At 39.9% G+C, this 13,620-nt stretch overlaps 2 protein-coding genes across 3 annotated transcripts in view; both read right to left on the reverse strand.

Annotated features, from left to right (window-relative positions):
* Positions 1 to 886: 886 nt before the first annotated feature.
* On the reverse strand, positions 887 to 5,357 carry LOC113667862 (uncharacterized). Its single transcript, XM_089207848.1, has 4 exons — positions 3,391 to 5,357; positions 2,269 to 2,614; positions 1,734 to 2,201; positions 887 to 1,471 (listed from the first exon to the last, which is right to left on the reverse strand). Exons 1-4 carry the CDS (start codon positions 5,355 to 5,357, stop codon positions 1,202 to 1,204), a joined length of 3,051 nt encoding a protein of 1,016 aa, XP_089063974.1. The 3' UTR covers positions 887 to 1,201.
* Positions 5,358 to 7,218: 1,861 nt separating this feature from the next.
* LOC113667860 (uncharacterized) overlaps positions 7,219 to 13,620 on the reverse strand; it is a 54,731-nt gene continuing 48,329 nt past the window's right edge. For both annotated transcript variants that reach the window (XM_089207780.1, XM_089207779.1), the window contains exons 34-41: positions 12,975 to 13,092; positions 12,494 to 12,583; positions 11,981 to 12,076; positions 11,282 to 11,371; positions 10,526 to 10,678; positions 9,927 to 10,349; positions 8,689 to 9,597; positions 7,219 to 8,016 (exon numbers count right to left, since the gene is read on the reverse strand). In XM_089207780.1, the coding sequence (XP_089063906.1) occupies positions 7,796 to 8,016; positions 8,689 to 9,597; positions 9,927 to 10,349; positions 10,526 to 10,678; positions 11,282 to 11,371; positions 11,981 to 12,076; positions 12,494 to 12,583; positions 12,975 to 13,092 (2,100 nt within the window). In that variant the 3' untranslated portion in view covers positions 7,219 to 7,795. The remainder of the gene's footprint in view (positions 8,017 to 8,688; positions 9,598 to 9,926; positions 10,350 to 10,525; positions 10,679 to 11,281; positions 11,372 to 11,980; positions 12,077 to 12,493; positions 12,584 to 12,974; positions 13,093 to 13,620) is intronic.

Raw genomic sequence — 13,620 nt, forward strand, 5'->3', positions numbered from 1 at the left:
ACACGAGTCAGAGGTTCTGTTACGCCTTTAATGTATGGAAGAGAGGCGAACGACTTGCGTGATTCGGACGCCTCGACCATCTTGAAAAATGTGCCAACAAGTTCCTCCGGGGACAACACTGTTGAGCGTCGGGTTGACAGTGTTGTCCCCGGAGGAACTTGTTGGCACATTTTTCAAGATGGTCGAGGCGTCCGAATCACGCAAGTCGTTCGCCTCTCTTCCATACATTAAAGGCGTAACAGAACCTCTGACTCGTGTCCTCAAAAAACACGACATCACAGTGGTGAACAAACCACTTATCACCCTCCAACAACAGTTCCCGGCCCCAAAATTTCGACCATTATTGGAATCTCAAACAAATGTTGTTTATAAAATTCCTTGTGGTGACTGTTCATGGTGTTATATTGGTGAGACTGGCAGGGCCTTCAACACAAGAAAGAAAGAACACCTCAGAAATGTGAAAACCGCGGTAAAAGGCTCAAGAATTTCCAATCACGTCTGGGCCAATAATCACGCAATAGACTTTGATAATGCATCTATTATTGACAAAGGCAGTTTTAGAACAAGAAAAACACTAGAAGCGTGGCATTCCAAGTTAACTCCCAATGCGGACAACAATTCCTGTCCTTTGCCCGGACAATACAACATTCTTTTTAACAAACATTCTTAGTTATTAGCATTTTTAATTTCCTACTTTGTACTTCACACCTAGTATTTTTAACAAACATTCTTAGTTATTAGCATTTTTAATTTCCTACTTTGCACTTCACACCTAGTATTTCTTAACTTTTTATCATTTTACCCGTTGAAGGCTGTAGCGCAAACAGCCGAAAGCTCGTATTTTTAAAAGTTTTAGCCAGAGATCGTTTTTTAAATTTTATAAACTTAATCCATTTGAAATACAACAAAAACCCACATCTGACGTATAATTCGAGAGATATTTATCACTGAGCACAAAACCAAACTATAGACATTTTTATCTCCACTACATACCAAACATTTCGAAACTGTATTCTGCAATCCATGTATCATCTCATGTTTTGACTTTTCTAACCACAGTAGTGCTTATTAGGTAACACCAGTACAGCTGTTCTGTCAATTGAAATTGTTCTAAAAAATGTTAAATTGTGAAAAGATCTTAATGCCCCTTCCCATTCTTGGTATGAAAGCCTTGAAAAAAAAAATTATTGAATAATAACAGTCACCTGGCCAGCCCATCTTTGTCTTGACCATCACTAGCATCTCTGTCTTGACCATCAGTAGCATCTCTGTCTTGACCATCACTAGCATCTCTGTCTTGACCATCACTAGCATCTCTGTCTTGACCATCACTAGCATCTCTGTCTTGACCATCACTAGCTTTGACACCAGATATTTCCGACTGCCCTCCATCTGTTTTAATCAGATCATCAAGGATCTCGGAGTAGGTGTAACTCCTTTTTCTGGCAAGAGGCACTTGCACGCCAAGCATCTGTTTGACAACGGGAAACGCATTATCACAACGGTTAGTACATAGAATAAGGAGTGATCTTACATCAAATGTAGCTCTGATTGTGAATTGGTTTCATTTTCTTTCGATTTGCTTGTCTGTTTGGCTTGCAGATAAAATAAACTACTTTTTTTTTGTTCTATATAGTAACGTTCACATATACGTAAACTAAGTTGCGCGCAATTACCTGCCTGACAGTGTTTTATACTATAAGGGAAATATGTATAAAATGAAAACAACTTACCTCCTGAGCAACGGCTAGTGGTACTCTAAACCTCTTCTCACTGTCCACAATCACCTTCTTGCCAACTTCGATTTCCTCTGAGAATGATGGCCTTCTTTTTCCAGCCAGCTGATCCTTAATCAAGCGGCTCTTCTTCTTTGATCGTTCCAGGCTCTCTTGTTGACTCTTATCAGGGACAATTATCGATCGAGCAGTTTCAAGCTGTTGTGTAAGGGACATTCTTCGTCTGTTGTCAACTTCAGAAGTGCAGTGCTTGATAATACGTCGCTTTTGAGATGCTTTCTTCTCTTTTTTCTTGTTCTTTGCATGTGCATCAATGATCACTTTGGCAATTTTTATGCTGTTCGCGAAGGAGTCGTTTTTTCCGGTAGTCTGTTTCTTGATAATCTTTCTCCTCTCTGCATTTCTTCGATCTCTCTTTTTGTCATCAGCGGCAACATCTGCCCATGTCCTCCATGCAATATGAGACTCTATCATTTTCCGAAAATTTTTAGAAGAAAAATTAACTCTGTTAAGTCTCAGGATCGTATAATTATTTTGGGTCTAAAAATGAACTCAACGATGACGATTGATCTTGGTGAATACCTGGCACTTGATAGCTTATTGATGCTGGGTGGTTGGTTGTCCGCTGAACTGGAGGATTCCATAGATGACCCTTGTCAACTCTGATACTTGTCAGTGCATCTTCCACATATTGTCCTGGCACTTGATAGCTTGTTGGTGCTGGGTGGTTGGTTGTCCGCTGAACTGGAGGATTCCATGGATGACCCTTGTCAACTCTGATACTTGTCAGTGCATCTTTCTCATATTGTCCTCCTCGCTCAAAACGGTCGTTATTCCTAGTGCACTTGGATAAACGTGCGTAATACTTTCGTACTGGCCTTTGTAGAGAAAGTGATATGAAGAGTTTAATTTGTAATGTCAATTAGCTTAAATGACAATAATGGTAACAGATTGCAAGGTCAGTTTAGGACTGTTGTAACAAGCCCAGATGAGATAAGCATCAAGATTGACATCAATCATGTCCTTAACAAGGGATTATGGGAAGATCAAGATTAACAAGATGTTACTTTTCACTTTTGAGCTGACAATCAAATTGATGTGTTTAGGTTTAGACCGTCCGGCAGGTCTTTGTAACAAACGACTTTATTTGCCTTTATTTTGCAAATTCCTCTTGTTCAAAAAGGTATGCGGTGATGGAAAATCTTCACATTCCGGAGGCAACAACAAGAACAGATCAATGACCTATCAATCCATGGCTTAAATCCAGACCTCCTTATCTCGCAGTCCTGCATGCTCACCATTAACCCTTTACACCCTAACATCAGTATGCATATTCTCCATACTGTTCTCTGTGCATTTCCTGAAGTGCTGACAAGGAGAATTTGTTTAAAAATCAAGAGCTTTACAAGGTGATGATAGTTTCCTTCATTCTTGTGACCTCAATGTTTGATTCACGGGTGACAATGTAAGGAGAAATTGGAAGCTGGTCAATCCTAGGGATTAAAGGGTTAAGCCATTGTGTCTCTCACAATTTGTTTATGGCCAGCGGAGAGAGTTATTCGGCAGATGAGAACTAACATCTTACATATGCCTGCCAAAATCCTACTAATACCAAACATTAGCGCAGTAACACCTACATAAAAACATAGCTTACCATGCAAATAGGAGAAAGGCGACAAAAAGTACAATCATTGTGAAGGAAAAGCCAACAACAGCTTCAGCTACAGAAATCCAACTTTTTTCCTCAGGTTTTTTCTCTTCCATCATTTTTGCGTGGCCATCACCATCGTCGACTGAATTCAACTGAATAACTGAATTAAGATTCAAGACTTTACCATTAGGCGATGACAATTTTACTTCGTCCTTTTTCTCATTCCTTAGTGGTGCAGTTGTTTTTCCTTGGGATGGAAATTGTATGATGAACATGGTATCTCCGTCTGCAGATGAACTGAGCGCTGATTTTCCTTTTAGACCTTTTATGGAAAACTGCTTCGGGTTCAAATGCATCTTGTCCTCAGACACACCAGTATACTTTGATGCTGGATCATCAACCGATGACCTAACAGATCTCACTGAGGTTTGTAAATCTGCCTGCTTTTGCAGTTCCTCTTCCATATTTTGAGCTGTATCAAAGCTCCGGTTTGGTTCCTCAGTTCTCGATTCCGGTTCCTTATCTTCAGGATTTCCAGTATCCCTTTTATCAAGCTTTGTCTCAGAATCAAGTCCCGCGTCTTTGAGATTTTCAGAGCTCCATTCTATATTACCTGTTTCTGCTTCAGGCTCCTTAGTTGCGCCTAAACCCCATCTAGAATAAAGTCCCGTATCTTCAGGATCTTCAGTGCTCCATTCTCTGTTTTCTGTTTTAGGCTCCACATTATGAGTTGTGACTGAGCTCCATCCAGAAAGGAGTTCCATATCTTCAGGATTTTCAGAGCCCCATTGTCTGTTTTCTGCTGCAGGCTCCTCATCTTGAGTTACGACTGAGCCCCGTCCAGAGAAGAGTTCCGTATCTTCAGGATCTTCATATATCCATTCTCTGTTTTCTGCTGGCTCCTCATCTTGAGTTACGACTGAGCCCCAGCCAGAATGGAGTTCCGTATCTTCAGGATCCTCAGAGGTCCATTCTCTGTTTTTTGCTTCAGGCTCCTCATCTTGAGTTGCAACTGAGCCCAATCCAGAGTGGGGTTCCGTATCTTCAGGATCCTCAGAGGTCCATTCTCTGTTTTCTGCTGCAGGCTCGTCATCTTGAGTTGCGACTGAGCCCCATCCAGAGAGGAGTTCTGTATCTTCAGGATTTTTATAAATCCATTCTCTGTTTTCTGCTTCAGGTTCGTCATCTTGAGTTGCGACTGAGCCCCATCCAGAGTAGAGTTCCATATCTTCAGGGTCCTCAGAGGTCCATTCTCTGTTTTCTGCTGCAGGCTCGTCATCTTGAGTTGCAACTGGGTCCCATCCAGAATGGAGTTCCGTATCTTTAGGATCCTCAGTGCTCCATTCTCTGTTTTCTGCTGCAGGCTCGTCATCTTGAGTTGCGACTGGGCCCCATCTAGAATGGAGTTCCGTATATTCAGGATCTTCATAAATCCATTCTCTGTTTTCTGCCTTAGGCTCCTCACCTTGAGTTACGACTGAACCCAATCTTGAGTGGAGTTCCGTATCTTCAGAATCCTCAGAGGCCCATTCTCTGTTTTCTGCTGCAGGCTCGTCATCTTGAGTTGCGACTGGGCCCCATCCAGAATGGAGTTCCGTATATTCAGGATCTTCATAAATCCATTCTCTGTTTTCTGCCTTAGGCTCCTCATCTTGAGTTGTGACTGAGCCCCATCCAGAGTAGAGTTCCGTATCTTCAGGATCCTCAGAGGTCCATTCTCTGTTTTCTGCTGCAGGCTCGTCATCTTGAGTTGCAACTGGGTCCCATCCAGAATGAAGTTCCGTATATTCAGGATCTTCATAAATCCATTCTCTGTTTTTTACCTTAGGCTCGTCATCTTGAGTTGCGACTGAGCCCCATCCAGAGTAGAGTTCCGTATCTTCAGGATCCTCAGAGGTCCATTCTTTGTTTTCTGCTTCAGGCTCCAAATCCCGAGTTGCGACTGAGCCCCATCCAGAATAGAGTTCCATATCTTCAGGATCTTCAGAGCTCCATTCTCTGTTTTCTGCTGCAGGCTCCTCATCTTGACTTGCGTCAAAGTCCCATTCTTTAGAGCTCCGATCTGTGGTACCTGTTTCTGCTTTAAGATCTATATCTTGTATTGCTCCAGGGTCTCTTTCAGAATCGAGTTCCGTACCCTCAAGATCTCCAGAGCTCCATTCTTTGTTGTCTGATTGTGTTTTAGGCTCTGTATTTGTAGTAGCACCAGAGCCCCACTCAGGGAGATCTGATCTTGACCCGTGTTCTTGATCTTGAGGTGTTCTAGTGCCCCCTTTGACCAAATCAGCCCCAGATACAGGCTCTCTAATTAGTTCTTCAGGATTGCGATGAGTGTTGTAGAATACCCCACCTAAATCATCTACACCTCGACTATGTCTGTGTTTGATAGACTCCAAACGTAATGAAGGAGAAATGTGTCCTTCCTTAAGATAGTGTGATGGCAAAGAATTCCCTGAGAAACAAAATAATTGCATTCTTGTTATAGAATAGACGCTAGGATGCTTCATGAACATGATTTTCCTGTGTTCCATTAACTGGTATCAAATGAGCTTTAATTCTAGTAAATAACAATATCGTATCTTTTCTTCTAACTTTGCATCATGATTTAGCGTAAGCAAAAGAATTAAAATACAAAACATTGCTCGAAGTGATGATCGAAAGTCCAAATCTTTCTTCCCGCTAAACGTAACTACAGTGGTAATAGTCTCGCTTGAGACGATTTGTTTGCGAGTTATTTGAAATTCCCTGAAATATTTTGTAAGTTAACTAACTTGTATATAGAAAATCAATGCAAATGGCTGCGGTTCTTTATCTTTCATAGCAGCTACCGAGAGCCCTGTTTTTTTGTTTTGATTTAATTTTTTTTTTCTGTTAGCCGTTTAGGCTCGGTTTATCCGACTTGCAGCTTCGGCGTTTTTTATTCCAAATCTCTGATGCAAACACGGCGTCAATCGCCATTTTGTAGAAAGGTTTCAATGTGTGTAGTACACTTGTCAATCTGTCAAACAGACATTTCCGACAAATTGCTTTTTATTAGCACAAGCTGTAATCGTTAACAGTAAACGTGACATAAATTACTGCTTACCTTTGCCAAAGAAGGCAATCGCAAAAGCGAATAAAACAATCCAGACCGCTTTCATCTTATTTTCGTCTGTAAATCATCTCTGCATAAAACTCAAAGATTTTCCAAATGAAAAATAATTTGCTGCGATGATGTGACGTCACAAACGTTAATTATCATAGTCAAACTTAACGAGGATAAAATGATAACTCAAGTCAGTAGTTATCTTCAGTAACAACTGAATTGCGTTAATCACGGTCACGCCCTTTTTATATCTACATACCAATCTGACCCATTGGGCAAAAAAATTAAGATAAAATCTGGTAAAACATAAACTATTGACCAACAAACAGCGCGGGCAGCTAAAGGCCTAATAATAATTTTGTTTAGATCAAATTAGTTGATGATGTAGATTGGCCACCGAGGAGAGTTTCTAGAGCTGACATTTTGGGCGTTAGCCCTACGCCATTCACTCTTACTAAGGGCTAACGCTCGAAACGTTAGCTTCAGAAACCCTCTATGGTACCAGTTTGCTTTAATTGATAAATACGAATTATCTTGTGCAGTCGTATCATGTCAGGTCCGGTTTTTCTTTTCAGTTAATACTACTGACGCATTTTTCATTTTTTATTTTTTTAAAAGAAAAGAAGATGCAGTCACACCAGGGATGAGGAGTTAGTGCTGTTCTGGGAAAAAAATGAATTCTTATCGCCTATGAAAGCTATCGATATAGCTATATATGAAGCCGCTTCTCACACTGCACAACAAAATTAACATCCATTCATGCTTTTATTCAAACTTATCTCACACTCAAAATCAGATAGAAAATTAAACTTGTGCTGTGTCAATTCTTCGTTCCTAAAATTATTATGTTTTTAATCGCTTATACGCCGTTTTCTATCCTATCTTTTTTAAGTTTAAAAACAAGTTATCATCTGTAACTGAGATATAGATGTATAGGTAGGTTAGTTAATGGCCTTCTGCTACTGTTACTGTTACTGCCTCTGTTAACACCACTCCTACAGTGTATTGCTTCTTTTATTGCCGCTACTAATTCTACTTCCAGCATTACTGATGATCTTTACATAACAACGATATACTAGGTTTAAGTGAGAAGTGTAATCTCTTAATGACACAAACGTCGGAATGCTTTTGTTCTGCTTGTTACTGACTGATATTGATACTAATACTATTAACTCCGTAAGTGGGCTTGTAAAAAATCTTCGCTTTACTACTGAGTATACAAGTAAAGGACTGCGATCACAGGTAACCCAAGAAGTTATCTCAGGTTTTTTCTCTCCAAGGCAAACTTTTATTTTGAAACCTATTATAAGATATAGCTTGTTCTCAATTCCTCTTAGACATCTCAAAATCCATACCAGCATTCAGTCTCCCCGTAGTGTGTCTTTCTGAAGATGTCTTGGCTTTGCAAAGACATTTTCTGATCACCAATACTGCAATCAAAAGAAGCAATAATCCTCCACCTGCGGACCCACCAATTATTACATAATTCGGACCTTCCTGAGGAACCGCGCCTGCCTCCGTTGGTACGTGCGAAGTAGTCGCTCCTTTGTCCAAAAAGAAAACAAAAAATATTTTTCAAACTTGAACTCGGACGAAAAAGAAATTAACGAATTCCGGTTAATTCCTCTTTTTACTTGTCCGCTTAATGGAGGATTCGGATCTGTTTACGTCAAGCATGCGACGTGCGGGTTTCCATACTACGGTTTATTTTATTCATTAATGAGTTGTTACTACGTTGTCATAACACAAATGATTCTAAAATAGTAAAACACTTTCTGAATTTGTTATAACAATTGGTAACTTACTTGCACTTTTAATGAACATAACGTTTACGTTAACCCTTTCAATCTCTCCATGATATTTCTGTGCGGTTTCTCCAGTACTGATTCAGTTACAGAATCGAATCGGCAAGCGAGTTGACCCCATCTTTAATTTCAGTGATAAATGTAAAATAGTTAATTCTGCTCGTCAGAGAGGTCAAATCGTGGTTTGTGCATCTTGAAAAATTTTCACGTGAATATGTCAAAGGTTTTCGTTTTAAATTGGGTGAATCTTGTCGTTTGTTCATCTTGTTCATCTTCGCTCTATATTCGTTCATAACCCTTGCACGTATTTTGTTCTTTTATTTTCTTTCGTTTGAGGTTTTCATTTAACTATTTAGCCAATAAAAGCGCTTTGATGATGTTCTCGCCATTTACAAATGGAAACAAACTCACCTGTGAAAGTCGTAGTCTCAGGCAAAGTAGATGTACTAGAGGTTTCAGATTTCCTGTTTGTGAAGGGAGTGGTAGATCTAGTCCGGGGCTTCGTCGTCGGAGAGATGCCGATTTCAACTGTCAAACTGATGTCTGTTATGCATGAAACGTCCCCGTTGTCACTGGCACTAACAGTGAGGTGATGAACTTTCTCCATCAAGTTGGACACCACGGTAACCACACCAGTTCTAGGATCAATAGAGAACGCGTCATTTTTGGATAGGCTATAAGTTATGTCACTGTTTACTCCACTGTCCAAGTCAACTGCAGAAACTTTGGTTACGGTTTCTCCGGGAATGAGTGTAGGGAATTCTAGTTTTAGATCTCCTGGTGGCTCGATGAAGGTTGGACAATTGTCATTTTCATCCACAATTGTTATCTGAACAGTAGCCATTCCAGATTTCTGTGGATATCCGTTATCTGCAGCAACCATGGTCACGTTGAATGATTTCATCTCAGTCGTCTCAAAATCCAGTGTCTTTGCACTGTAAATCTTTCCGGATTGTCCCCCAATGGTAAGAATACTTTCTATTCTATCGTCACCAATTATTGCATAAAATATCTGACCATTTCTTCCTGAATCTGTATCATTGGCTTTTACTTGTAAAATAACTGTTCCTACAGGAGAATTTTCCACAATGGCCGCGTTGTAAAATGTTTGGATAAATTTTGGTGGATTAATGTTTGGTTTTGCCTTCTGATCGCAGTATGCACCATCAAAAGCTGGATAACAAGAACAAACGTTGGGTAGGATACAATCTCCTTGACCAGAACAATTTTTTACGGCACTGCAATCAGGAACGCTGCATGCTCGACCCGACCAGGAGGAATTGCAGAGGCAGACGTCGAAGTCGACACATTTTCCATTTCCTGCAGCAAAGAAAAAAGAACATCATTTGTCAGCCTTGTCTTACCGTATTTATTTATTTAAGAAGCTAAAAATAGCTTGGGAACGAAAGATGTAGGGGAGAACCCTAAGATTATTATCATATAGCATTCTGAGCTCCGGTGTCGTTGCGAGAAAAGCACCTCGTGATGAAAGTGCCCAACAATTTCGACCATCCAAAGACATTGACAATCTTGCTAACCATTTTTCACGGATCTTTGTGGGAGGCAAATGATGTGTCACTTTTTGGTAACAAAAACTCGGGAAAAGATTATTGACGAAACAATTTTAAATTTCAAAACGATGTACATACCGGAGCAATAGTTGACAGCCTCACAAGAAAAGTTACTGCAGTCAGTTCCAATGTATCCCAAGTCACATTTGCAGAACTCGGCTTCTACGCACGCACCATGGGCAGAACAATTATTTACGGTTGTGCAAGTGGGCTGACTGCAGTTATCTCCAGTAAAACCAAGATAACAACTGCAAGACACATTCAGCTTCTCGATAGAAACGCAAACGCCTTGGCCACTGCAGTTTGCGAGATGGCTACAGTCCGCCAACTGACCGCAATCCGCTCCAATAAAACCCGGAAGACAGCGACACTTGTCGCTGGAAATGCACTCTCCTTTTTTGGAACATTGATTGACAGCTTCACAATCAGGAAGGGCGCAGCTTACCCCGGTCCAGCCATAATCACAGGCGCATTTGTCAAAAGCCACGCAGCTACCGTGCTCTTGAAAACAGCAGGGGGAGAGAAATGGACAGAGGTAGAGTTAAACCAGAGATAAATAAAACAGGAAAAAGCTGAAAGATGAAGAAAGAAAGAAAGAGGGGAAGAGTGAAGAAGGAAAGAAGGGAAATATACATCTTTTCATTTATTTGAAGAATATTTTGTCCGAGATAACTTACCTGAGCAATAATCCAATTGTTCACACGAGTACTGGGTGCAGTTGCCTCCAGTCCATCCTGTATTACATTTGCATACATCGAAATCCACACAGATTCCATTGCCAGTACAATTCGATACATTGTAACAAGTAGGAACAATGCTGCAGTTAGCACCTGTGGATACGAGGAATGTACCTATTTTTAGAACAAATATTATTGCAAGCAGTATAATAAGCTGAGTACGTCTTCATAAGCGCAAGGCGGCTGAGACGTGATAATTTTAGATGAAAATCTCTGTTGAGAATAACTGAAAGTAACAATAGACGGAAAAAATTGATAGAGTACTTCGTTATTCGAAGTTGCTTATTGAATATCAAAGCAAACTACTAGTCTACTTATCAACTTATACAGCCAGAATTTTTCACATAAATTTCGTCGCCAACTGTTCCTTTGAACAATTCATTTGTGGCTGTTTTCCAGCCCCCGGTAAGCCAATCCAGGCTTTCAGTGTGCAGGAGCGGGCCGAAAGTGGGGCGAGCGAGAGAAAAGAAAGGCGAGGGTAGGGCGCCGAAGAAAGAGAAGGAAATATTGTTTTTTGTCACTCCTCCCTAGACCCCCACCGATTTTTCCCGCCTTCTCTTTCGTTCATCTCCGCTGACCGATAACATACAATAGCACTGGTTACCGTTAATCTATAATTTTTTCTTAAAAGTAATCTAGTATGCATTTATAATAACAACAACAACAAACAGCCACACAACGCTTCAGATAACTGACCTATGTAGCCAGGATTACACTGGCAAATGTCCGTTGTTTTACAACTGCCGTGTTTAGGGCTTGTACAGTTATTAACCCCTAAGCAAGTGGCTGTAAATAACAATAATTTCAATAGATTAGTATCTTAAGGTGACATAAAGGCATGAGGTGAACAAGTCATAACACGTTTTCATATAACTTGTCACCCATAACGCAAGAACAGAGTAAATCCACATGTGAGAGAAAACTTCTGAGCTAATCCTGCGATACTGAAAAAATAGCGTATTGCAAAAAGAGCACGAGTTATTCGACATTTTGTATGTTTGTTTGATTGTTTTGACTAGTTTGTGTTTTTTTGGCTTGCTTTTTTTGTTGTTTTTCGCCTTTTTTCTTTTGTTTTCAACAGTCGTTACTTTTGGCATCTGAAGCCCGCGCTCAACTTCCAGAAGCAGGTGAAAACGACAGCGGCCATCTTTCAGTCCTTTTAAACACAATGTTGGTTGAAAAACTGAATCAAGAAAATCTAACCAGCATAACTAACCATTAACCAGTTTGATCTCAATAACATGCGACATTGGTTGCTTGATTCATTTAGATAGTCTTAGGAAACGTGAAGTAAGCAGCTACACAGAGTTGCCTGTTTTTTTTATTAGGACTCAATAAATAAACACGCTTTAAAGCAGATGAACGGCAACAGTTTTTGTTTATTCTGATTACAACCTTCAAGTTCACAGCTTCGTCCTTCCCAGCCCAGGTCACAGACGCAAAATCCTTTAACGCACTTGCCATGGATTGTTGAACAGTTAAGACAGGAGCCTGGGAGAAAGACACAAATACGATGATAAAGTTAGCGATGAATTTGTGCACGAATTTAAAAGCGTTTACGTGTTACGATGTTTATGTGAATACATCAGTTTGATACCTTAACGAAATAACCTAATTGTTCTATGTTAAATTCAGATAAAGAGTCTCACTGCTTTCCCCCCCCCCCAAAAAAATAAGAACAAGAACAAAAAGTAAAAAATTAACTTAATTAACCAACTCACCAACGAAAAAGAAAACAAACAAACACACCCACCGAAAAACAAACGAAAACAAAGCAATGGAGAACCTTTAAGTTGAATGAATTTTTTCACACGCAATGCGGAAAGACAATTTCTTTAAGAGAGAATTCGAACGGAATAGGTCCACCTGTTCACCCTGTCTACAAGCTTTAAGGAAATCGATCAATACCTTTATCACAACTCTTCCCTGTCCAACCCTCGATACATTTACATGTTCCATTAACACATCTCCCTTTGCCTGAGCATTGGTCTGGACAGTCTGAAATGAAAAGAAGGATTTTCGACAGGGTTATTGCGAGCACCACAGAACTGAAAAACAGTTGAATTCAACATCATCTCTGGATAATCAGATTTAACCAAGCCAGCGGTTAATGGTTCCACCTTTCATAATTTTTCTTGTTACCTACCTATTGCGAACTCTCACACTTTCAGAATATTCTATGAAATGCAACTTTCTATCGACGACAATATCCTTAAACATTCTAGTCATTGTAAGTTTCATCTGAATGATGTTAATTTTTTATGATAAGAAGTAACAAATAAATTGAAAAAACCGTATGGCCTTCTTATTCTTAAGAGAAACGACCCTTTTACTTTAAATTTGCGACATCTCCTTACAAAGAACTATTATAGAAGTTACAAAAGCTTACCTCGTTTAAAGGTTTCCTGATCAGTAAATGTCGTGTCATTGGTCATGGCGACATCGAATATGCAGCTTTGTAGATCGTTGTCAGAAATGTTCAAGGATTTACACACGCTTGTCGCAATCTACGTTGAAGACAAAAATTTTTTTCACACAAAGGATTGCTGAAATTAAAAAGTTCATCTAAAACACCTTAGGTTTTCAAACTAGCCCCTGAGGTGCTCGGTTAAAATTTAGGGGACGCGCATGTCTAAAAGAGACCCTCACTTCATGTGACAGCCAGATGTGATGGTTTTTCTTTCTTTCTTTCTTTCTTTTTTAGTTTTGTTCTGTGATTTTGTTTTTTTGCTTTTTTTCTTTTAATATGCCTGCTTAGCAACAACGATGGCAACCGACAGGGCTGGTCAAAGAGCTAGGTTAATTTTTTATTTTGCAGCGATCGAGTTTCCCCTTTTTGACAATAACAAAAGAACTGTGTGTAGCCCAATTTTATCTGCCTTGATGCGGATGAGAAATGAGCCATTGACGCGTTCTGTCCATTCACTCAGTATTGAGGCATAAACTACCCAATTACACTGTCCAATTGCAAGCAATGTGAAAGTACTATTCTATAAGTGCTCAAATCTGGCTGCTAAAAACCAATCTCATGATTT

Source organism: Pocillopora damicornis, chromosome 5 (genome assembly GCF_964200805.1).
Source record: "Pocillopora damicornis chromosome 5, jaPocDami1.2, whole genome shotgun sequence".
In the NCBI taxonomy this organism is placed as follows: Eukaryota; Metazoa; Cnidaria; class Anthozoa; order Scleractinia; family Pocilloporidae; genus Pocillopora; species Pocillopora damicornis.